Source organism: Calidris pugnax, unplaced genomic scaffold, assembly GCF_001431845.1.
Source record: "Calidris pugnax isolate Ruff unplaced genomic scaffold, ASM143184v1 scaffold27, whole genome shotgun sequence".
Lineage (NCBI taxonomy): Eukaryota > Metazoa > Chordata > Aves > Charadriiformes > Scolopacidae > Calidris > Calidris pugnax.
The window spans coordinates 19784895-19811507 of record NW_015090893.1 but is presented as its reverse complement, the minus strand read 5'-3'; the positions used below and the strand labels follow the sequence as shown (position 1 = coordinate 19811507).

Genomic DNA, 26613 nt, shown 5'->3' with positions numbered 1-26613 from the left:
AGCAGCTGAGTCCAGGACCTGAAGGAATTTCATGCAGTAGGTGCTGAACTAACTGGCACGGAAAGGAACAGAAAAAGATGGCAGTCCATATTTGAAATAATTATACACGTGGACTCTCGCTGATAAAAAACCATGTCAAAAAAAGGACGTAGCAAGGGCGAAAAGCCTGAGGCACTGATTGTTGCCCTACAGGCTGCCAATGAGGAACTCAGGACCAAGCTAACGGACATTCAAATTGAGCTGCATCAGGAGAAATCTAAGGTGAGTGAGGGTTTGGTTTTAAATAAAGTGTCTGTGCTGAAGCCGAGAAACACATGGGAAAAAATAGTGTAACAGAAATCAACATATGCAATGTAACTCTTTCCTGGAACAGTGGTCTGATTGTTTCTCCACATACGATGTTTTCTTACTGTGGATGTCCCATTGCTTCCGTGGAAAAGACTCCTTTTTACTGAGGTACACATTTAAGAAGCCTCTGGCCCTCAAATGGATTAACATGTCTTTCATAATGTCTTTGGCCATATTCCAGTTAGTGGGTGTCATCCTATCCACTCAGTGTTCAGAAATCATGTAGTGTTGCTCGTTTTTTGAGTGGCTGATATTTCAGCAAGACGTCTTATTTCAGAGTTGGAGTGAGTAGTCCCTAAACGTGTAGCATGACAATGCATGTTGACCCTCGTAACCCATCTGCAGTGCAGCTGAAGCATATTGTTTGCACTAGAGAATCTATGCAACGTTTATAGTTTGTTCAAGTACCAATGGTTGCCAGAGTTACAGTCTCAGACATGTAAAGTTAGTCTAAAGTCAGCTGAGTGTCACGCACAGATACGATGTGTGTGGGCCACGGCCCTACAGCATCGATTTTCCCACAGGTGATGCTGAAGGGGCTTTGCAAAGATGTGTACTGTGTGCTCTGACAGTGTTGCTCCCTCTTCCTTTAGAGGTGCTTCTAGCAGCAAGCACAACACGTCTGTGTTTTATAGTCAGAGTATAGCTTTGTGCAATAAAATTACATGGTAAATACTAAAGTTCCCTGAACTTGGGTGAGATGAAGGCAGTCTTCAGGTTTAGCAGTATGTTTTCTGTAAGCAGTGAAGATAACAAATGTCTGTTTAATAATTCTTAAGAAGTGGACTGGAGGCAGTGCAGTCTGGTGGCAGGCACATTTTCAAAGGATGATGCCTAGTGATACTTTGTTTTTTGAAATGAAATATAATTGAAGTCCATCAGCCTGGCTTTTTGATTCCATTGCAAATAAGCATATATCCTGGGCAAATAAACCCAGAATGACTTGCCTGAAGCTTCCAAACCTGAATAACCACAAATCCTTCAGCATCTAAGAGGTCTTTTTTATCACTTATTTCTTTTAAGGACAGATGTTCATGCCAATATAGCAAGGTTAATTGTACTGGTAACCTCAGACGACTGTTAGCATAGCGGAAATTGATTTGTGTAATTTAGGAGAAGCTAAATGAAAACAAGAATAGCCAGTTCTGTGTTATCTGATGTTCTGAGAATCTGGTGGCATTCCCCCTTTGCCTATGAGTGAGATTTGTAGCCACTAGTTTGCTACCTTTTAAAATAGACAAGATTTGCAAACTGAAACAAAGCAGACATCATCACTCCTTCAGACTTATTCTGCATCCTTTTCTTTCAGAGATGGTTAATGACAGTCTTGGAAAGCAAAAATGTTTTTTGATTCTTTTGTTTTCACTGCAAGCTTTGGCATTTGTGTGTTGCCCACAGGCAAGGCTTAGTTTTCTCTTCAGGAGCTACAGGCTGGCTGCCAGAAAATGCATAGCCAGTGAGCTTCTGTAATGCTTTCCACTGTATTCCGAGCCTTTTGATATCACTGCAGCTATGGAATTCCAACAACTAAATTGGACTGAGTGCTCAGGTTATTAAAGGAATTGTCATTGTGGAGTAGTGGGGGGGTTAAAAACTCCACTCTTGGGAAGTAGATCACACTTCTGAATTGTTCTGCAGTTTGGATTGAGAGTAGCAGACATCATGGCAAACTTTATTTTAATCTGGAATTAAGATTTTAGCCTGCTCCTCTTTTTTCCTAGACATAAGCAGGTTCAGATTTGATATCCTGGTACAACCCCATTTGTAAAATCAGGCTAGAAACAGGATGCCAAACTGGGCAGGCACCCACAATGTGGGTAGATTGGATATTAGGAAGAATTACTTTACTGTGAGAGTTGTCAGGCACTGGAACAGCCTGCCCAGGGAGGTGGTTGAGTCACCATCCCGGGAGGTACTTAAGAAACGTGTAGATGTGGCACTTCAGGGCATGCTCTAGTGGCCGATTGTAAGGGGGTTTTTTGAGTGTTTATGGTTGGATTCGGTGATCTCAGAGGTCCTGTCCAACCTGTATTGGATGATTCTGTAATGTTAGAAGGAGCTTTAGGAAAGCATTTATCCCACAAAGGGGACAAACAAATAGGACCTTTGGACCTTTCCTGTCTCTTCTAGCAATGAGTTTGCTCTACCAGTGAATCCAAAGAGGGTAGAAACCTCTGGGCCATTATGGTCTTTTATTGAACAGGTCTCTTTTCTGTTACTTCAAGTGTAATCTTTTTCCCTCAAGGCCTTCATTCACTTTCCCTTTCTTCCTTTCAGAATGGTATATCTACAAGTTAGCCTAACATCTGATGGCCTTTCAGTTTAGTAAACTAGGTGGCCTGGAAACAGGCACTGGTTGAGGCAAGACACCTGGAGAAGACAGGGCTGTTTTGGCTTGAGGGAAGACAGTGTAAAATCTATGTGAATGCCCCAGGAGCTGGCCCATGTTTTGTTGTAGGAGGGTGGAGGATCATCTAGGGTCTACAGCAGGATCTTCCTTGATTTGACGTGGCTATGTGTCTGGGCAGGCTTGTTTTTATAACATTATGTTGGTATCAGGTGACTTTCATTTTATCTAAATGCAGGTTGCTAAACTTGAAAGAGAGAAGACTCAAGAAACGAAGCGTATCCGCGAGGTGGAGCAGCGCAAGCAGACTGTGCAGATCACGGAGCTGAAAGCCAAACTCCATGAGGAGAAGATGAAGGAGCTGCAGGCTGTGCGAGAGAACCTCATCAAGCAGCATGAGCAGGAGATGACACGGATGGTGAAAGTCCGTGACAGCGAAATCCAACGCCTCAAGTCAGCGCTGTGTGCGCTGCGGGACGGGAGCAGTGATAAAGTAAGGACAGCGCTGACTATTGAGGCTCGTGAAGAGGCCCGAAAACAGTTCGACTCCGAGCGCCTTAAGCTTCTGCAGGAAATTACTGAACTGAAGTCTGCCAAAAAGCAGGTAGATGAGGCCCTTAACAATATGATCCAAGCCGATAAGATCAAGGCCGGGGATCTTCGGAGTGAGCATCAGTCCCACCAGGAAGCCATTTCCAAGATCAAATGGGAGAGTGAAAGGGATATTCGCCGTCTGGTCAGTAACCAAAACTGTTTGTGTGTTCTCTCACACTGTAGTGAATTTGGCTCTTGTGCCTCTTAGCTTTTGTGAGTAACAGAACTCTGCAACGTGCCTTGGTTGGCAAAAGTATTAAAAACTTCTCATGGTCATTTCTCAGCAGTGAATAGATTGTGGTGCGTCAGTCAGAGGAACAGCTGTGATAGCAGCTAACACCTTAAAGTGAGAGGGTGAACACTGCTATGAAGTAAATCATACTACTAGGTTGGAGAAGGCTGAAATGTTGTTGCCTTTACATGGTAATATCATTGTTCTGGTGTTTCTCTCATTCAGATGGACGAGATCAAGGCTAAAGACAGGATCATATTTTCCTTGGAGAAGGAACTGGAGACACAAACAGGCTACGTGCAGAAGCTGCAGCTGCAGAAGGAGGCTTTGGATGAGCAGCTCTTCTTGGTGAAGGAGGCGGAGTGCAACATGAGCAGTCCCAAGAGAGAGATCCCAGGAAGGGCCGGGGATGGTTCCGAGCACTGCAGCAGCCCGGTACGCGGGTTTTACTGGCCCCTGCAAAACAGAAACAGGGCTGTGTTTCTTTTAAATATATTCTCAGGTTCTGGGAAAACATTCCCACTCTTACTACAGAGAAGTTATGTCTGTAGATTCTTTAGAGAGAATGCTACTGGGACAAAGCTTTCTAAGGCTGTTTCCTCAGCTGCTCTGTTTACAAACATAAAACATCTTAAATAATTAGTGCTCCCTTGAAAGAGTCATTCCATGAACATAACTACCTGGGTAGCATGCATTCTCAAAACCAGATGCAATTGGGCAGGTGGGCAGGGAGAAGGCTGATGAGGGGAATCCAGGAGACTCTTAGGAGATCCTCCTCTTTCTGTCTTATTCTCTATATACATGACCCTTGCTGTCATTCACAAAGCATGCAACTCACTGGGTTGTGTGACTAAATATGATGTTTACACAACAAATGTGTGTGTATATATACACATATTTACACACATACAAATAAGGAATAATAAAGCAAATGCAATTGATACTGAAAAGGATGTTGTTACTTTTTCACCTGACATAGTGCCTCAGCATGTAGAAGCAATGTATAGGAAAAGGCAATAAAAATTAGAATATTTTAGCTTCTTGCTTTTCCTTTCCCATCATAAAAAATATTTACATCTGTTTTGCTGTTTTCTCTCTATTTTTTTAAACAGCTGAAAATTTTCAATTAAAGTGTCCCCCAAACCAGATACTTTCTTCCAAAAATATATATATTTTGAGCCAGCATGCTCAATACTGTAAAATTCCATAAATATAATTTGTTGATGATGACATCTTAAGTTGACTGGTGTGTGGTTTTTGAGGATTCTTTTCCCAATTGTGTTTTGAGAAGAGTCAGTAACTGTATTGTGTTGTTGCCAATGAACAGGACCTGCGCAGAAATCAGAAGAGGATAGCAGAGCTGAATGCCACGATCCGGAAGCTGGAAGACAGGAACACGTTGCTCGGTGATGAACGAAACGAACTGGTGTGTGAGCTTTGCACTCTCGGACAGAGGAGGTCGGGAGCTGTAGGGAAGGGCAAAGAGAGAAGGATCCAAGGATGGCAGCCAGTGATGAATATGCCTTTTCCGTCCATCAGGCCAGTCACTCAGGAGGCTGAGGATGACTTTTTATCCTAGAATTAAACAGTAATTTAATTGACGTTACATGAGTACAAAATTACAACGGAAGTTGAGACAGAGAGGCAGATGTGGGATCCAGAGTGAGTAGGTACCTGTGCAAATCTGTCTTCTAATGAGAAAATCAGTGGGTTTCTTGCAGATAAAGCACAGGTCATTAGGGACTTCTGTAGCAGCTTTGCAGTCTCCTGACTCTGTGTTGGGTTGCTTCATCTCTATGTCTGAGTTTTCCCATAGATAAAGCTAGCTTTTAGAAATGGATATGCAGAATTATGCTTTGAGATTTACAGATAAAGTCAGCTGTAAGCATCAGTTTCATTAGATCACTTTGGCGTTTTGCTGGGACAATAGTCCAGTGGGAAAGTAACAAAATAATTCTAACAAAGGAGGGAGAAAAAATATCTTTTATTTGGATTATTTACAATTATTAATTGCTATTATCAATCTAGTTGAAGCGTGTCCGAGAAGCTGAGAAACAATGTAAACCTCTTCTGGAAAAGAACAAGTGCCTCACGAAGAGAAATGATGAACTTATGCAGTCTCTGCAGCGCATGGAAGATAAACTCAAAGCAGTCACTAAAGAAAATATAGAAATGGTTGGTACTGAAGAGCGAAATGAGGATTACTGCATGATCTATGTTTGTTATGATGGCCACATCTGCATAGTGTGTGCACAGATATACATAGAGAAAATGTGTTGTATATAGTTTGTAATACTGCTGATAAGATACAGCCATGTACATAATATAGTCTATGTATAATAGACTTACATACCATAACAACGTGTATTGTGCATACATGTGCAATATATTTAAATGAATGCATAATCACAGTCTATAACACTGTTACAAAAATTAGAATATTCAGTTTCAGTTGTTTAAAAAAAGAAAAAAAAATAGTTATATCATTGAGTCATATCCCATTGTGCTATTTTGCATCTGGAACTCCAAAAGGAAGCTATTTAGAGCGATGTTTTCATCCAGAGTGGTGTTCAGCTTTGAATGTGCATGTTAGAGCTGATGATGGCAAAGTGAAGTTCTGTTCTGCCACTGAGCACATACAATATAAGACACATGCATGGCAGATGGATAGGGGAAAGGGAGAATGGTGGTGGCAGAAATTTGGCTAGGGTTATAAATTTCATATACCAGGGCTATATGAAGCGGGGTTGAAGCAGTTATTGTCTGTATATCCTTCAAAAGGAATTGTCCTGAGTATCAGGTAGGATCCAGTCCCTGCACATGCACCAATGTTGCTTTGTCATTAATGAAAAAGGAGGTGGAAGTTCTGGGTTGCCAGATGTAAACTGGCAGGCTGAGATGACTTCTTCCCCTGCAAAGCATGTTTGTGTGTCTCGTCTCTGGCTTGCAATAGCCCTGTCCCCATCCTGAGCAGGCTGGCTTTTCTGCAACGGAGGCAGCTTTCCTGCTGATTAGGATGAGATGATCAGATTCACTTTCTTGTCTTATAGGAAAAAGACTTTAGTGTTACAAGGTTAATCCTCTTTAATACTCTGCAATTCACCCATGCCCAGAAGACAGATAAACTTATTGCAGGTGTCATAGGTCAGAATTCGTCTTCCACAGCTGCGGTAGGACGGATCACAGCCCCTTCAGCTCTCCCGCAGCAAAGAGAAGGGACGTGGGAACCTGCATGCATTAGACATCGTGGTGCATATATGCACACACAGCACACGTGTTCTAACTTAGCCCCCCGACATCTGCTCTTTGCTCTATAGATGCTCAAATTATGGAAGTTAGCGAGCTGTGGGTGACTAGAATAATTCTGACGGGCTGTAGCCATGTCTTTTCCCACATATGCTCGGGAGCAGGCAGGATGTGGACTTTTAGTTAAAATAGATCTGGTTCCACATCTGTTACCTTTCATTCTGTTCTGACTGGGTGCACATCTTTCACGTGACTAAAGTTTTTCTCACTGTGATCATATGATGGGTGTCAGTAAGGACATGGGAGTAGATACTATTTGCATGCCCTCTGGAGAGGTAGGGAGTTCAGCTGCATTTGCCACATGTTGGGGTATCTTGATGCATGGCAAAGGAAGAGCTATAGTATATGACCTTTAAGAGCTGCTCTAGAGGCTATATTGCCACACAATATGTGAATAGATAAAGCTTTGTTGTTCTGGTTGAAAAGCTCAGCCTTGCTGTGCTGCCTTATTGTTAAGAAGTGTTGATGGGTGTTACTAATGTTATAAGAATGGTGTGTCTGAAGCATATTTAAAGGGCTGTACAGCTTAAATGAAAGTTAATGTCTAATTTTTAACTGAAAGGTGGTCTTTTTGTCTTTTAATTGCTGGATCTTATTTTATCTGTTTCTTCTTCTTACCACAGAGAGAAAAAATGACATCACATCCTCCTCTAAAGAAATTAAGATCACTCAATGACCTGGATCAGGCTAATGAGGAACAAGAAACTGAATTCTTGAAGCTTCAGGTCATAGAACAACAGAACATAATTGATGAGTTAACACGGGTATGTCCAGAGCACCAGGAAATTAGGAATGACTCCTGTGTACAGTTCACCACTGACAGTATTTCTTATTATAACTAGAGGTCTGAGGGTTAATGTCTTATCTTACTTTTAACACCTGCAGATTTTTAGATGTAGGTGTGCATGAGTGCACCTTAACTGAATTTCTAGGGGGTTGGAAGCCCAAACAACTGAAAAGTATAACTCTTGTGTGTGAGTTGAGCTCTAGAAATGAACGTGGACTAAGAACCATGGAGCTTGGCAAGGTACCTCCATGCTCACAAGGCAGGGCAGTGCCAAGGTGTTTCACCATTATAACTAAGGTCCCATTAAAATGTTTCTGTAAAAAGAGGCAGGGACACAGTACAATATCGTGTGCTGTTAGACTGTGGTTCTTTAGATCTTCTGTCATTTAGTTCTGACAATCCCTTTTTCAGCTGACTTTGCATTATGATGTTGAGGGGAAGAAGAAAGAGACTGCAAAGCAGTCTGTTGCCTCTTCTAAGACATCATTGCTAGGAGTGGAGAGATCGACACTACCATCGTTTTATGACTTTGGACAGAGGCAGCATCTCCTCTGCAGGGAAGGCGGGCAGCCTCTCGTACACAGCCCAAACCAGTCCCAACAACAGGCCTCCCAGGGATTTTAACAGGAAATCATCGGCACCTGTCATTTGACAGCCTGTCAAGGCAACTGCACAATAAGGGTTGTTTTTTCAGATATTCCATCTTCCCTTCTTCAGGTGGTTTTCAGTTGATGCCTACAAATGTGGATATGAATCCTTCTACCTGGAATCAGATTCCCGTTGAGCATATGAACAGATGAACAGTTGGTGGAAGCCCGCAATTGATTTCCTTTGTAGATTTTGCCTTCTACAGCTGCAAACAAAAGCAGAGAGAGTAACTTTTTAATCTTATTTTCCAGGACAGGGAGAAACTCATTCGTCGCAGGAAGCATAAAAGGAGCTCGAAGCCAATTAAGGTAAGAAGAAAAACTGTTTTCAGCTTATAAAAATACTATTAGGCTCTGTAGGAAAAAACACTTTAGCAATCTGATTAAAGAGCTTTGTGGATTATAACAATCTGCTTTAGTGATTGGGTCTATAAACACCTCAGTTACTTTGGGAGAGCTTTTTAAGTCCACTTAAAAATTCAGTTAAGGGTGTGTAGCTATTTTATTTTCAGCAAAATGGGGATTTTCCCCCCTGCTCTGAAAGAGTAATAATCTTCCTTCCATCTGGTTTCTATAAATGTTGGCCTCGAGGTATATTATGCTGAGATGTATTTACATTTCCAGACACCTTCCCATCTATCTTCTGCTATCTATTTTTCACAGCACATATGGGCTAAATCAAAATCCTTGTGCGTCTTTATTTTTCAAGTGGAAGTTGCTGCCTGAGAAATTGAGTGTCTTTCTCTCCTGCTCAGTTCCCCAGGCTTTTGGCAATCCCCAGTGTTACCCTGAACGGGGTCAAGTCTGAAGCTGGTATAATGTACCATTTTAGAGCTGAGTAGTCAGTAGTGGTAGAAATGCCTCCTCTGTCAGCTAGATGTGAAGAATGACTTTTCAAAAGCCATGTTCCACCTCCAGAAAGCGGAAATACCATGTAGAAAACAGAGCTTGGTGTCTTTTTGTCCTCCAAGGGCATCCCTTAGTACATCAGCCATGTTCTGTGGAAGTAACGCAATGCTGTCCTACACACAGAGAATTTCAGACTGGTAAATCCTAGATGTGTTTCTATATCGGTTTTGAAGCAATACACAGAAAACACAACTGGGAGACAAGGACTAAAATGTATTTTCATCAGTCAACTTTATTTCTAAGCCAGAGATCATAACATGGGAGAATATGGCTATTGTCTTCACTTGGAAAAATATGAACAACAAAAGAGAACATATGCAAAAGGTTATTGGCATCTTTGGTACGTGTATTTTCTGTGATTCAAATTCCAGGTTTAGAAGGTTGTAACCTGTCAGCAAAAGTGAAAAATGTTGCAAAGCAGAAGTGCATCTTCAATGCTGGTCGATCAGTTTGGCTGCAGAATTATTCATAAGTCAAGTATTTAAATGCTCAAATCTGTACTGTGAAACCAAGCCTGCAAGGTTAAACATCTATACGTTCATAGATGGCATGGCTCACAGCTTTCATTTGATTTAATTCAGTTACTGAGATTGGAGATAGTGAGCTGTCTCAACCAAACACACAACCAAACTGTGTAGTGTGAGCAGCCTCTTACAACATGTGGCAGCTAGTGTAGTACTGGAGAGATGTGTGAGATAAACATTCCTTCACACTAGCTTTGTATTAGCATAGCTCTCGCTCCAACAGTAATATCAACAAGAGAAGCACTGAGCTATTAAAAATAATCAGCAGTGTCTGTGATAGGAGAGTTCCCTGTTCTGCACACATTTCCAACTCTTAATGGTGTTATCTTTGCACACCAGTCTGCATGTTGATCAATGTCTTCTGAACAGCTTTGGGGTTAAGGAACAATTCTCCTGCCTTCCTGCAAGGGCAGAGGCTTTACTTCTAGCATGTTGCTGCTCCCATTATGTTTTCCAAGTTTTAGACTGAGCCATATCCTCAGCTCAGAAAAATTAATCAGCAAACTCATTCTCCACCAGTTCGAGACCTGATTTTTCAGTATGGTTCCCTTCGGATTTGTTTGGGGATGGTAATTGCAGGGGTAGCCCATTGTTCTTGTTTTGTGTCTTGCCTTAAGTAACTAGCAATGTGATTTTGAACTAACCTCCCCGCCATCAGAACGTCATGCTACCTGGAGATTAGAAATCATGTTTTCCCTTCTTTAGAGACACGTGGTGGATACGGTTTTTGGGTACGATGATGATTCCATGGATTCTGAAACATCCTCTGTGGCATCATATAGAACAGACAGAACACCAGCAACCCCAGATGATGATCTGGATGAGGTAAGATCTGACTCTTTCCATAGGCAAGGACAAGTTTTCAAGAGATTTTGACTTCCACAATAAGTGGCCAGGCTCTCAAAAACACTTTGCTTTTTATAGTGTGTATTGAGTGATAATCTGGCCTCAATTTTGGTTACTGATATGCTGAAATGCCAAGAGGTTCTTTAAAAATCTAGTCCGTAGAGACTACAGCTATGGACTTCATTGCAATCTGAGATGACTTTTTTCCTCTCTCCCTTTAAGAAAATAAACCAATCACATTTGGTTTTTTAGCTTAAAGACAAACAAATGCTGTATAAATTCCACATTCTTGTTACTTCATATGACAGCAAGCTCACCAAAAAACTAAGACCTGTAAACTAACTATTGTGCTTAAGAACACACTTGCATTCTTTGCTTTGGCAGTGTTCTACTGTCTCCTGCTTAGACACGTCCTTTCTTATCCTTCAGGGTTTAGCAGCAGAAGAATCAGAGCTGCGGTTTCGGCAGCTGACAAAGGAGTACCAGGCCCTGCAGAGAGCGTATGCGCTACTGCAGGAGCAGACGGGAGGCGTCATAGATGCTGAAAGAGAAGCCAAGGTCAGTATTAGTTTGAGGGTAAAAGCATTTCATTGCTATCAGGACATACAAACCCCCTCAAAGTGATGTACAAGGGAATGGATTTATGTACAACATCCATACAACTGAGAGATGTTTGCTTCACTCATTTGATGAGTACATTTAAAGAGAGTGACAATTAAGAATGGCCATGATCACTCAGGGGCTGTCCTCCCCCTGAACCTGAGAACTCTGCAGTCAGGCAGGCATGCCAACGCAGTTCTGCAGTTTGGCACAGAATCACAAGGGTTTCTCGTCTTTTGTCCAGGTGTGAAGGGGTTGGCCAATCTGAGGGGTGGCACAAGACATTGCTGAGCCAGAATCTTTGTAACAGTTACTCAGTGGAAGCCACAACACAAACCCAGACTCTGCTGTGTTTGGTTTCCTTTTAATACCAGTCACATTGCTGGTTTTTTTTACTGTTTAATGGTGTACCTGACTTCAACAGGCTCAGGAGCAGATCCAAGCTGAAGTCCAGAGATATAAAGCCAAAATAGAAGATCTGGAGAAAACTTTGGCACAGAAAGGGCAGGTAAGCGCTTGTTGTGTATTTTCTTTTCCTATTTTGGATTCTATCTGCTCTGCTTACAGACACAATTCTGCTTACCTGGCACAATTTATAGACTTTCATGAGAATTAAAGTTGCTGTTCAGTAAACAAGCAGGTCTGCTGAGTTCAGAAGTTTGGCACAGCCTGGTAGACTAATATGCTGTTATTCTGTAAACACCAGTTCGTTCCTGTAGGATTTTAAAGCCTGAATATTGTGGTTCCAATCTTCAATAAATGTACCCAACCTCCTGGAGGTGATTATGTGATTATTCTGTAATAGTTCTGCTTTATCCAACAGGACTCACACTGGGTGGAAGACAAACAGCTTTTCATTAAGAGGAACCAAGAGCTTTTGGACAAGGTATGTTCCCAGGGTTTGTGTGCTCACTCTGAAGGGTAATCTGGATCCTACAGTACACTTTTTGGACATGCAGTCTGGTGCTTATAGGTCTGGAATAAGGACGGAACAGCATAGGTTAATTTGAGCAGGGTAGCATACAGAAAGAGAAGCTCTCTCCAGCTCTGCTCAGGCACTGTTGTTGCTGGTGGTTGCTGATGCACCAGGTCTCTGATAAGCTCCAGCCTGAGGGCTTGAAGCTTTATTCGTCATTCTGGCTCTGAAGTGCAGACCCCTGTGTTCAAAGAGCCTTGCACTGAGGCGTCGGCTGCTGCTGTGTCATTCCTGATAGATATTTGTCCACCTTATTCCTAGGGTCCTCCAACAATAATGTCTCCACGTCTCTCCCAGACAATCTGTTCCAGTGCTTTACCATGAGCAGTGTGTTTAATAGCTAGTGCAGACTAATCTAGTAGCTAACCTGACACATCTGTATAGTTAACTTCCCCACTGATCTTCACTAGGGTTGGATTCTTTTAGGAAAACCTCCAGCATAAGCATTTTATGCTGTTTAGGAGGTTGATGAGCAGTTCACCTGTAAACTAAAGACTCACTGAGGCAAAACAGCAAGTAGTGAATCATCTCTAGAGTTGGTATTTTGCACTGCCCATGCAACCTCAACTACTACTCACCAAATATTCAATGTCTCTTGTAAAAGTCACACAGATCCTGAATTTACATATTTCTATTAGATAGAGAAACTGGAAGCAGAAAACCATCGTCTGCAACAGGAGCTGCAGGATGCCCGAGACCAGAATGAGCTGCTGGAGTTCCGCAACCTGGAGCTGGAGGTGATGGATTCTTTACAGTAGAGCTGGTAGCAAATTAAACTAGTGCACTTGCACTGGACACCAACTCTAATCTAGTGTTTACACCTGCATTGTTGTGATATAACAGAGTTATAAATCAGGCCCAGCATTTTTAATTGTGAGCTGGAGTATGTCAGCTCTAATATCCTGGAAACAGTAAGCTCCATACTTGGCTGGTTCACCTGTCTGAGCTGGGTGTCAGGAGAAGTGCACTTCTCTAGCCCTCTGCTTGAAGGACTGGAGCTGTTTGAGGTTTAAGTGAGCAATCATTGATGAAATTGCATAAGCAGTTGTAAGAGAAAGTATCATACCCAGGGCTGTTGCCTTCCAGTGTCATACCTGTGGGGTACAGATCTATCCCTCTGACCCAGCCAATGTTGAGCTGCCCTACCCAGATCCATCTGTACCAGCCAGTCGGAGCACTCCTGGTTGCAGAAGAGAAAGGTGCTGTTGGCTCCTGTGGCAGAGGGAGCTGAAGCCAGGCCTGCGACAGCCCTTGGGGTGCTCTGGCTCCGCGGGGGGATGTCGGCAGGCCCTGGAGCGCTGGGTGGGCTGTGGCGTGCACAGGGCTGTTGGTGCTGGCGCTGCCCCCGTGCTGTGAGCTCCTGAGGGGGGCCAGGGTACGGAGCTCAGGTGCCAAGGGACGCAGGGTCCCTGGATGAGGATTTGCAATGGCTTCTGTGCTATTGATTCCTGGGGCGTGTTTAGAATTAATCTCTCTGTTTCTTGGTTTCTTGCCACCGTGGTGGGGATAAGAGACACTTTATACAGGTGAATGTGGTCTTGCTCCTACAGCCTTTTATCAGCATTCTTCCTGATTCTGTCATGTGTGAAATGCTGACAGTACCTGCCTAGTGCGTGTAGTGTTCGGCCTGGAGTTGTTCTAATTTGTAGGCCCCAGCACATTGAACAGCCACAGCCTGTCTGCCTGCTCACAAGCACTGTCACATCTGCAGGCACTGGGCATGCTCCCTGTTGAGCAGCTTTCCCTATGACCTGTGTTCAGTAAGAAAGATCCCTCAGGCGACACTGGAGATTGATGGAGGAGCTCCAGAAGGCTCTTCAGGCAGCCAGAGGAGTGGGTCAGACCTCGATCTCCTCTTCCCAGACTGCCCCCAGTTACAGATTTGTGCTACCAGCACCAACCAACAAATGTGTCCACTTGGTCTGTTCTGGTTTGTTGCTCAGTTGGGGTCCAAGGCCATTCCGAGCTTGTAGGTAACACAGAGCCTCTCCTGGCTTTCATGAATCAGTGCTGTGATGGATTTGTCCCTTATTTATAGAACTTTCCCACAGTTTTACCCGACAGCTGTGTTTCCATATGACATGGGCCTGGACTGATCAAATGAATTACATGTTCATTAAAAAAATTTTTTTGAAAGTAAAATTTGATCTTCCCTTCTGTGTTTGCCTGAATACCTGAAAGGGATGAGAATTAACATCTTCAAATTTTTGTTTTTGTCTTTGGTCTTTTAAAACTGGAAAAATATTTGTAGATTTTATGCAATGAAGGTGTGTAAATAGCTAAGTTGATCCACTTTTTTGAACTTAATACTTTCCGCAGATACTAGAACATACCTCATACCAAATGTGTAATCTGAGTATCCTAGTAGTCTTAAGTCAAATACCTTTTTCTAAAGGGAGTATTTACAACAATGTAGAGTTGTTCAACTCTTAAGTAAATCACTTGAGTTGAAGCTAGGTGACAGCCTTTCTGCAGACGATTTGCAAATTGACATAATTAATCAAATGAATAATCTCCTATAAAATAAATATCTCAGGTTTAGGATTCTATCCCACTTGGTACACTATTTTCCAGACTAGGTCTAAATGTTTCTTTGACTTGTAAAATGAGGAGCTTGGCATTGCAAAGCATGATATAAACAGTAGCTATGGTATCTAATGAGTTCTGTGTGAATTTCTTTCATTCTAATATGTTCTCTGGCGTCTTTTCAATTTATATCCAGGAAAGAGAGAGACGGTCCCCACCATTTAATCTCCAGATTCACCCATTCTCGGATGGTGTGAGCGCTCTACAGATCTACTGCATGAAGGAAGGGGTTAAGGTAGGTCAGTTTTATAATGCAGCACTTCTGACTACAGGAGTGGTGGATGCTGGCTGTATAAAACATTACATTCATCTCTGCTAATAACTCCACTACACATTAAGCATTTAAAGTCAGTCTAATGTAAGAGTGTGTGATGACTGACACAATTGAATTGGACTCATAATTTTCACTATAATGATAAAACTTAGTTCAAAGGCAACTGAAATCAATGTGATGTATCTCCATGGGATAAAACAAAATGGTTGATTTCAATGTGGTTCGTAGGAGGGACGAATATTGCAGCTGTGATAAAATATGCATGCCATGCCTTTATCTTATTCTCTCTCTCAGGATGTCAGCATCCCAGACCTCATAAAGCAGTTAGACATCCTAGGAGATAATGGGGTAAGTTAAAGTGGGAGATATATTTCCTTTTACAAGCTGCATTTTGTACAGTAGAGCAAGGGAAATCTGTAATATCATGACAGTTTTCTAAGATACTCGTTAAAGTATGTAATATCAGAAAAATTCATTTAAGGAGTATTTATTTCCCTAAGTTAAGGATTTGTGAGGTTTCAGTAGTCAGAGCTAGTAATGAAGTAGCAGCTTTCACATCTGGTTTAGCAGAGTGGGAAGAATATCCAAAGGCCACTGATATTGGAACTGGGCCTGACTGCACTCCAGTTGTTCAGGAAAGCACATGAATTAGTTTGGCAGTCTGAGCCAACCACATTTTCATCAGGACTAGGATTCCTCTGCAAACACTTTCATAAATAGGCAAGAATTACCAAATTCCCTGTGGCTTTCTAAGTGGGTGTTGCTGCCCACTTTAGTCATCCATGTAAAAGAGATCATCCTGTGTCCCTGGCCAGCATTAGATATGTTTTAAGAAAATGTATAAGAAATAAAAACAAAGAATGATGATTGTCTATTCATTCACTGGTGTAAATTAGCACTATTTTTACAAAAGCTTTAATGGAAATTCAGTTTTGTCAAACTAGCATCAAGACATACAAATGGGTCTAGTTTACATTTCTCATAAGATGCAATGGAATGAAAACGTACAGCTAGTCTATATCATGCAGAAAGGCAAAAGCAGTGTTTTCTTTTTAATATGTTAACAGACTCTGAATGTTTTGATGGGAATGTGATACCCAGTACTACAGGGATCCCCTGAAAACTGTTGACCCTCATCTATAGCCTGGATTATCTTTATTCGTGCAGGAAACTGCTGCCAACTTTCTTCTTCCCTCTCTTTCTCTTCACAGAATTTAAGAAATGAAGAACAAGTGGCCATAATTCAGGCTTCCACTGTATTGTCCTTGGCAGAAAAGGTAAATTGTGTGCTTGCTTTTCTCATGCGTTATCTAAGGCCTCATCTAACACTGGAAATTTTCTGCTCTGTTGTTGGTGGTCAATGTTGCCAAACTTTCTAGTGTAGGAAGTGATTCCCCATAGAAAGTAAACTGTGCCAGCACAGTCCCAAACACCTTGCTAAAGCAGCAAAAAATTGCACATTTAGCTGGCCCAAGCTGTGAAGTTAAAACAACTGCAAATACAAAAAGAATGTAAAATGAATCTTGCAATTGTAAACAGAATGAAAAACCATCAGACATTTGAGCCATAATTAGTTATAGTGTGGGATTTCTAGTCCTGAGATTTTTCAAAGCTTCTGAAAGGATCTGTACATAAAACTTCTACTGAAAGTATGTGTCTTAAGTTCCTTACAGCAGGTTACAGCTCTCATTGTCTTCCCTCCAGTGGATCCAGCAGATTGAGGGAGTTGAAGCTGCTCTGCATCAGAAAATGATGGAACTGGAAAGTGATATGGTAAGCAAACTTTCCTTAATACGTGTTTTAGGGGCAAGACACTGAGTGTGTCACGTTTACTTGGTGGGCCAAAAGATAACTAAAAAGGTCTTTTGGCAAATTAAGTGTGCAGGCTCTCTCTTATTATTGGTGAATCCATAAAATTGTTACTGGCCTGGTTCACATGCAACAGCAGAGTAACACAGATCCACAAATAGTGATGGTTTGAAAACTCTCTCTTTTCCTGAGGATGTTTATTAAAAAGAACGGAAGGCTCAAAGGTTGCTTGGTGATTTTCAGAGATGTAAATGACCACACTCTATGTCTTATAAGATTCACAGTCTAAACATCAACTTTTGTATCACATTTTATTCAATACCAATATGTGGGAAACTAGTGAATTATTATGCTGTTTTCTTTCATTATATTTTAAGCCCATAACATCCTAAAGGTAAAATATTCATAGCTGAACTGGAGTTGCTGTACCACCAGTAAAGTTAGTACCTTACCCTATTCTTATTCTTGTTAATGGAAATAACCTACAAGACGAACAAGCAACTACAGGAGTTGGATAGCTGTAGTGTTTTGCACTGTGTTCCTATGGTATGTTTGTAATTGAGTCAATTCAGTTTAAGGCTGGCTGAGAAGTTAAAGCACAGCAGCTTCCCCCAAATAACGTGAATGTGAACATGTCTGTTTAGTTCCTGTTTAGTTTATTGTATTTTCACACTTATTCCAAAATAAGAGAAAGCACAAGAGGGGTTGTTCATGATGCCAGAGGAGGTGTCTTTGGAAAAACCACACAGAAGCCCCTAAATTACAGTACTGACATGCCAAGCGATATCACTGAAGTCAACAAAGAGACAATGGATTTAGTTCCATGTAGATCAGAGGTACTATCATACAAAAGCAATCCACAGCTATTTTCCCTTCCTTCTTCTGTAGCTGAGTCAGATATTAATAACTCTGCAGTGTCAGTTGGAGACCAGTCTTCTAGTCCTGCCCGAGTCAGATATCACTAGTTGATTTAATAAAACTTCCCAAAGTATTTTGAGTAACTAATTAATTTTTCTGTCTAAATGATCCTCATTGTAGGAGCAATTTTGCAAAATAAAAGGTTATTTGGAGGAAGAACTAGACTACAGGAAGCAAGCTCTTGACCAAGCATACATGGTATGTACAAAGGAAATTCTCCAGCACGTATTGGCCAGCACCATGACAGGACATAGACTCCTCTTGGATGAGGAACAAGAGGGGTTTGCTTTGTTGTTAGTACATTTTTTTTTTTTTATTTGTTTGTTTTCCCAATTTTTCTAATGCACTAGCATGAAATCTGTACAGCTTCAACACGACACCTAGCTTTTTCATGTCACAAAAAGGCAGGTATCCTGAAGTCTGAAACTTTTGTTGGTTAAAGGCAGATACTGCGCATTAATGTCAGCTTTTCCAGCTGGAGTCAGTGCAACCAACTGGAACTCAGCTCTGGAATCTTGGCCATTTTGCATGTGTCAGAGCACGAAGATGATATGTCACAAAAAGCAAGAGTTCCTGCTATAAACACTGCTATATCAAATTCTGATAGCAGTCTGATAACTGGTTGTGCAAGTTCATCATATTTGGTTTATCAAGTTAATGAGAATGCTCATTGATTAGCAGGATTAAGAGCAAAGTAGTCTGGTAGTGACCTTCAATCTTTCCTCTTTTGCTTTTTAGCATAATGGGTCAAAATTTAACAATTGGTGAAATATTCATCCTTACACTTAAAAAACAAGTATGAAGATTCTATCCAACTCCTAATTATCTCTGTAACTGCTTAAAAAACTTCAGTGGGAGATTTTAGAAAAATTAATATTAAAATATCTTAAAAATAAAAGTTTGTATCCTTTTGCCAAAACACTTTGAGTTCTGCTTTTAACATTTTTGCACACTTGAGCACAGGGACCCTCTCTCAGGAGCAGAATCTGCCATCAACCCCCCAGTTCCCACTGTGTTTTAAACAATGTTTCATCTCTAATTGGCTTTTGGTATTGCATCAACCAGAGGATCCAGGAGCTTGAAGCCACCTTGTACAATGCTTTGCAGCAAGAAACGGTGATAAAGTTTGGGGAACTACTCACTGAAAAACAGCAGGAAGAGCTGAGGACAGCAGTTGAAAAGCTGAGACGTCAGATGCTGAGGAAAAGCAGAGAGTATGATTGCCAGATTCTGCAGGAGAGGATGGAGCTGCTCCAGCAGGCTCATCAGGTAAGGAAGAGGAACCACGCACACGCCCCTCTGCTCAGCTTTGCAGTGTGAGAAGATAATCTGGGGCCAAATTTAGGCAAGCTCCAGGTCACGAGGGAGTTTTTTGAGTTGTTTCATACTTTGTCTCTTTACTGTGTAAACAAACAGATGTGATATTAGCTTCTGGAGGATTGGTATGCTATGTTTTAAGTCTTAAAATTCCAAACCAAGGTGCAAATGCAGAATTCTGTCCATGTGAATCTAGGTTTGTAACAAAAATGGTCATCCCCAGTTATTAGACTGGGCACAAGAGGAACTTTGTGAACTCATGTACACAGAAGAGCTATCTGTTTTTTCCAGACACTTTTGCTCTGTCCCCCCCAAAGTGGGCAATTGTAAGGAGTGTAACCATGATCTTACACTTTCCATCTATTTAACAAAGGATTAATATAAAATAGATAATGTGAAACAGACCCACTATTGATATTAATTTCCAGCATTTGAGGCTGCAGTCACATACATGCAGTAGCATATTTTGAGCAGTTGCACACACAGTATGGTAGTGGTTGGGCAGCGTTAGTGGATGGAGTCATGGTACTACAGAAGACTATCCCTGCTGAAGAAATTAGTTGATTTCTAGGCTTTTGGCACTTGGAACATTGAGTTACTTGTTCAGAGGAGCAGATATACTGAGAATTTAGTCTAGATGCTTTCTTTTCTGATTTCCAGAGGATCCGAGATTTAGAAGATAAAACTGACATCCAAAAGAGACAAATTAAGGATCTGGAGGAAAAGGTTGGTTCTCTTACACTTCTCAAGCACACTGATCAACTTTTTTGAAAATAATGATTTAGTTCTCTTGAACTATGTGAACTTTTTGTTTAGCTGAATCAGCTGGACCTGTTGGTGTTCTGCTATGCTTTCTTTCCAGTTTGTGTTTCAGTAGATAGAGACTTTATTCTTAGGGTCTCCTCCGTAACATTTCATTTTAGGAAATAAATGCCAAACAATTTTAATTATGGTGAATGATACTGAACCAAATGATGAAGCCTTTACTTGGCTGTTTACTGCTGCGTTGGTGGAAGGGCAGTACTGCCACTAAAGGCAAGGGGAAGCAAGGGCTGGGTGAAGCGGAGTGCGAGTCTCAAGACTGTTCCTGTCTGGGGGACAGGGGGACCCAGGTTCTGTTGCTGTCCTCGTTATTGAAACTTGTCATTGACTATGCAATGTAAGTACATAACCAGAATCTTGCCCCTAACCTGAACTGTCAAAGAACTAGATATGCACATTCTTTATATACACACACATACTCTCTCTAAAAATACACACTTCATTTTTGTGATGAATAAGGCTAACTCTGTGACATTCAGTTTTGCTCCCTGTAGAAGATGGGTTAGATAGGATTGTTGGATAAAGACCATAACATGGGCACAGCATGCTGCTGCCAATAATGGCTTTTCTAGAAATGCCAGACTGGCGTGAGATGCACCTCCAGCGGTAGCCTTGCTAATGTACTTATATTAGTAAATATCAATGTACCAGTGTAAGCTATAATATGAAATAATTGCTATATTAGTACAATGACAGTAGTGCTAATGAGCTCTTTCAGTTTATATGTAAGTTTCTAAAGTGAAATGAGTGGGCATAATGCAAAACTCGATGCAAGTAAGTCTTTCCACTTTTCTGCCAATATTTTTGTGATACAAGGACTCGGTGTCTTTCTTTCTAATACATAAAACTTGGAAAAATAAAAGCTGATAACCTGTGCTGAAAATGAAACAACAAAGCAAAGCCTATGCCGTGGTCAAAAGGAGACCTTGAGTAGGAGACCTCTCGTATCAATTTTCAAAAGAGCTTTCAACTCACAAAAATTCACACCCCAGAAGACAACACATTCATGATTAAAATGAGACATCCAAAAATTGATTATTAAGCATTTAATGGTTAGGGTTTGGTATTATGCATGTGTGTGTATATATGCTGCTTTTTTTTTCCAGGCTATTTCCAGCACGGATTGCAGGCACTGGTTTGTAACGCACTTAAAAATACTACCTGTGCTATTTCTGATATCCAGCTTTGCTATTTCAGCCAACCCGTGGTAGTTCATAGTGACAGTTACATCTTAGGCTTCCAACATGGTGCCAATTGCAATTCATCACCACAAATAATGGGATCTCTTTTCTAAGGGTGCGAGGTGGTATGCTGCTTACAGAAGTAACTGGGGAAATACAGTGTTTTCTGAACGCATAGTTATTCTGATTGTCCTACAGAGTGCAAAAACAATCTGGCTTACAATGCCATGACGTTTAGTTTTTACGCAATATTCTTTTTCTTCCGCAGTTTCTGTTTCTATTCTTGTTCTTCTCTCTTGCCTTTATTCTTTGGCCTTGATGTCAATGTGCCTCTTGGAAAGGTAAGACAAATTTATTTCCTCAACACTAGCACTTCTTGCACAGAGCTGGGGATCCCATCCGTGTGTGTTCTTGTGTGTGTCTGGAGTCAGAAACTTCAGCAGGTCATTGCTGATTTGTAATAGCTCACATGGAAGGTCATCACAGCGCTGAGCTGACACAGGGAGCTGTGGTCAGACCAACAGCATCCGACATGCTTGCAAGTGAATTGCCAAAGCTTGTGAGAGATACTGTGCTATTCAGAATTGTAAAACTAAAAGCTAATGAGAGTTTCACAGTATCAAATAGCCAAGAGAATTGCAGGTGAATTCAATGCTGATGTTTTCAAAGTGATACTGAAAGACTGAAAAGACTTATAAATTTCAACCATATGGAGACTCTGGGCTCTGAACTGCCACTTGGGAACAGATCAGGAGGTTGTAACAGGTAGAGCTCAGCGCCCAGAAGTAGGAGAGGTACCAAGAAGGGCAAGGAAGAATGATCTGCTGCTGGGAGACGGGAAGGGGGAGACAGAGATGGAAGGACTTTTCTGGCTCAGAAAGGAGACACTGTTAAAAGGGAGATATGAGAGAGGTCTTTTCATCAGAAAATGTTGTCTTCCTGATTTTAATTCTTTTAAGTTGAAAAGGTTTGGGGTTTTTTTTTTCAGATAAAAACTCAGTGGTAGATGCAAATGGCAAAAAGTTCCACAAAAATGCATAAAAATAATTTTTGTTTACACATATGACATTTTTCATTAGAAAAGAAAAAGATGATTTACATGAAAACTTTAATTCACCTGTAGTTGAACTTAGAATAGGAAATCCCTAGTCCCAGGATAAAAGCCTGTCACTGGCCATCGTGTCTCCTGCCACTGGTGAATTTTAGGCAGCTTTGGTTTGAGATTTACTGAAACTGGTGCATAACTATTCATCTGAACATGCCCACAGGGATGTTTATGGACCACAGGGCTGTAGTTTATAGTGCTAAACGGACAGGCATGGTAAAACACCCAGAGTTTTCACAATTGTCTTTCATACAGACAAATGGAAACAGTTTAAGCTGATAACTTTAAGTACAGACCTTTCCAACTCTCTGATTGATGGACTGCGTCTTGTCAGCTGGGGTAAGTGGGCAGAGGAACATATCGCTTATCTCATACCGAAGTGTTTTTTTTTTTTTTTTTATTTTTTAGAGTGCTTGACCACACAGATAAGTCCTTATAAAGGCAAATGCTTCCATCCCCTGATGAAGACAACATTGTTTACACCTATTTTTAAAAGTATAAAAATGAACAACCTGTAGCCAAGACTGCAACCACCTTGTATTTTAAAGCCATCACCCAAGATTTGTTACTTGACAGTTCCTGTCTAAAGCTATGATATATGCTGCATCTAATGAAATTCTGTATGTTGAAATTAAAAAAGAGGAAGAAAAATGAACTGTGAACCTACATCACGTGGGAAGAACTTGATGGGAAGGAACCACTTTCAGCTGATCAAGTCAGTGTGTCTTGGGCATGGAACCAAAGTTACAACAGAAAATCTATCCCTGCTGTGCAGGGCAGTTGTTTAAATGTGACACCGTCATCCCAGGAACGGATCCAGAGTTGACAGGACAAGAGGGAGAAATGCTTTCGAGCCATGGGGAGATGCTGACAGCAAGGCATTCACTTGGAACTGTCTGGCTTTCTCGCTGCAGGGACTCCTCCTTTCCCTCTTTGATTTTTCACCTCAGGAAGAAATGACAGCTGCAACATGGGGGAAGAAAGGAAAAATCTGACTTATTGCAGGAGGGGCAGGACAGGGCACCACGTTTACACTTACGATCACAGAGCACCACCCGACTGGGCAAAAGGAGGGAAGAGGAGGGTGTCCGTAGAAGGAGGATTTCTGACAGAGTCACCGCCTTATCTCTCTTCACACTCCCTGCATGAAGAACAGCCTGTCTATTGTCTGACTCTAATCATACTCTTCACAGGCTGCCATTGAGAGAATAATGACCATACTTGGTTTTACTATTTGAATAGTACACTGAGGATCGCTGGGTTGGACCTGCAGAGTAGCTTCTGAGAAAGAACAGAAACATGTTGGAGGACAGAGGGGATAAAAGCCAACCCCCTTGTTCATATGGTAAGATCCACAAAGCATCAGCTTCCAACTGTTCTGTCCCAGCTTGGAACAAATGTCTTGGTTTGGCTTGTCAAACTGATTTTGTTAGCTGGCTTCCTGATCAACCACACACCCACACACCCACCCACCCCAAAAATGGGGAAAAGCTGTGTGAGCACATCCTTATTAGCAGTAAGGAGAAGTATCGCTAGTCTGTTTAGATTTTTCCACAGTTAGGAATAACTAGTAGTAGTTTGCATTTCAAAGCATTTCTTACCTCTCTGATCACAAACCTGGAACCCCATCTTGGTGCGTCCTGGAGGCATCACTGGTCCGTGCCCCGAGCTGGACAGAAACAGCCCCGAGGAGCTGCGTGGCAGAAACACTAGAGAGGCCTGAGCCTGTGCCCATCGTCCCCTTCATCATCGTGTGGGACAGTGCACTTCTCTGCGCCCTGCTCTCATCCCCCTGGACCGGAGCCGTGCCTGTTGAGGTTCCTGTTGCCAGGCTCCTCCTCTGAGCGGTGTCTTCCATGATGGAGCCTTAATTTTAGCTGGGAGAAATGGATATCTGTGTTACAAAATAGAAAACTAAGAGCCAGAACGCAGCCTGTCCTTTACTTAAACCTTCAAAACAGGGCTTACGAGTACCGACATCTTACGCACACAGCCTCTGCCCTTCAGAAGCTTTAAAAGTGCTTTACCCAGAGTCTCTCCTTTGTTTGCTGTTTACTTCCACAGACGAAGCAGCTGAGGCACTAAGCAGTGAAGTAACTTCCCCAGCAACACAGCAGGTCAAAAGCAGTTCCTCAGCCATCACAGGGGTGAAGTTCCTCTAGTGTCGAGGATGCCTGCCCCTCACAGATATTTTTTGGCCAGAATAGCTTTGAATCATTAATATCCATTTGTCCAACTGGATTGTAGTGCTGGGCTCCATTTCCCAGCAAAGACTCCTAACATCCTCATTTCTTGCATCAGATTGTGTTAAACCTCCCATCACAGGTTAGAAGCTATTAGCAAGTGATTTTTTTTCCTGCTCCTTAAAATTAATTTGAATTGCAGTATGACCACAGCTTCTTGAAACAGTCTGTTTCAGTTAAGGGATTTATCAAATTCTGCACCAGCTGTATGTTTGTTGATTTGTTTTCTTAGAACGGGCCTGTAGGCAGATATGTGAAATGAATACAGGTATGTTGCATGCTCTTTGTTCAAATTCTTTTTCCCTCGCAGCAGACTCCATGGATAAGGTTGGCCCAGACCGACCTGTGCTGCTGGCAGCTCAGGCCCTTCGAGAGTCTCCTCCCACACCGGTGACACCTCTCCATCACTGAACAATGTCACTGGTTAGCTACAAAAGGGGGGTTCCCTCTCTGGGGGTTCCCTCTCTGGGTATTCCCTCTTCTCCCTCCGCTGATGATTCATTTCGTACCACTTGGCTGCAGTGTCCTGCAAGTAAATACAGGCTAGCACCTGTTTTCCCTGGCATTAGGGCCAGCAATTAAATCACTGAGCTCTTCTTGCAGAAGAATGAGCAGCGCCTGTTTTCCGTGATGGTGCAGTAATTTCCACCTCTGCTTTGGCTCAAAAAGTGAGGAGGACTAGAAACATTTGTTTGAGGCAATCATAGGGAAGGTTCCTGGCACAGACTGAAATACCCCGTTTCAGAGCCCACTGACTGATGCTGTGGTGGGCTGCTTCATTTAGCCCCTCTGAGCTGTGCTGTGCACGTCTTACTTTATGTCTCTCTTTTGCCCAATTCTCCCTCCCTTACTCTTACGCACACGTCTGTGTGGGGGGGCTCGGGCTGGGGGTGACAATCCACAGCTCACCTTGGTCTGCAAACTTTTAAAAGATTGTTGTATCCACTCCAGAGAGGAACAGCCACTGCTTTGCGTCCTCACAGCAGAACATCAGCCATGCCTAAAACACACTTGCTGGTACAAGTAATGCAAACGTCCTGCTGTCAGCTAGATCAAAATGAGTTTGAAGTTTGTGTATATATATATACATGTATCTATATATGTATATGTACATATATATACATCTATATGCATATATCTATCCCCTATTGTATATAGTAAATTGTTGCTATAGCTTATGAAAATATCCTTCTAATCTAGGTACGGGGAATTGAGTCTAGACTTGTTTAGCTGCCACAGCTGCTCTGCTCTTCCCTGTTTACTTTTACATCTCATGGGCAACTGGTTCTTGGATCTGTTTTTCTGGGCTCTTCCCCCTTCTCTCTCCTGACACTGTTTATCTGGGGCTTTCGGCTGCTCCTGACCTTCACTGGGGCAAAGTACTGAGAATCCTCCCTCAACCTGGTCATTGCAGCCAACCTCCCCTCCCCAAAACCAACCAGCAAAACAAAAATTGATTGATGGCGGCCTTTGAGGACAGCAGACACAGCCCTGGATTCCTCCCGCCCCGAGGGTCCCAGCGCTCCAGGCCCTCCCTACCCTGAACCGGACCTGACTCACTGCTTTCCCTCTGCTGGCTGAGCCAGGAGATTTTGAAGACTATTCTTTCTATTTTGGCACTTCAGCTGGAGACCTGGTTGGGTGAGAGGAATTTGGCGCTGGGGGCTGTAGAGGAGATGGGGTTTCTTGTAGCGTTACCAGCCCAGCTCACGGCTCACTCCTCCCTCCCTGATCTGCCTGGAGGACGATGGAGACTTTGCCTGTCCATGTGCTTCATTTCCCAGCTCCCTGCCCTCATCTCAGTGGGAAACATCCTCTCAGCCCCGAAGCTTTCCATTCTGTGGCACCCCATGAGGACTGAGCAGGCCCGGCGCCCCTCCTCCCCAGGGCACGGTTGGGCCGATGGCGACGCAGCTGCGGCTGATTCCAAGGGTTTCTCTTTCCCCAGCCCTCCCTCACATCAGCACCTCTGTGTTTTTATGGATACTTTTTGTTCCCAATTTTTTTGGTGTCTGTTCCAGAACAGAATTGTAAATGACTTGGCAGAATGACCCTTTGATAAACACTGGACATGTATCTGTACTATATATATTAACGTGTAGAAGAGAATCCTTATTGTATGTAAAGTTTTATGAATGGTTATTTTTTAATTTATGTATTTAATATAGGATTCAATGACCTCTGGTGTTTTAGTTTGTAAAAAATAAAACAGCATTTTTAATAAAACAACTCACTCACTTTA

The 26613-nt window shown here is 42.1% G+C and overlaps 1 protein-coding gene across 2 annotated transcripts; it reads left to right on the top strand.

Annotated features, from left to right (window-relative positions):
- Positions 1-26613, top strand: JAKMIP2 (janus kinase and microtubule interacting protein 2). 2 transcript variants are annotated; one of them, XM_014947988.1, is made up of 21 exons: positions 1-261; positions 2934-3431; positions 3747-3956; positions 4849-4947; positions 5550-5696; positions 7451-7591; positions 8514-8570; positions 10400-10519; positions 10970-11098; positions 11565-11648; positions 11964-12026; positions 12755-12853; positions 14839-14937; positions 15271-15324; positions 16188-16253; positions 16681-16749; positions 17824-17901; positions 18811-18972; positions 19681-19746; positions 21292-21364; positions 22537-26613. In XM_014947988.1, exons 1-20 carry the CDS (start codon positions 133-135, stop codon positions 21340-21342), a joined length of 2421 nt encoding a protein of 806 aa, XP_014803474.1. In that variant the 5' UTR covers positions 1-132; the 3' UTR covers positions 21343-21364; positions 22537-26613. The 2 variants fall into 2 exon arrangements, with proteins under 2 accessions (XP_014803474.1, XP_014803473.1); XM_014947987.1 differs by having other exon boundaries at positions 18769-18972.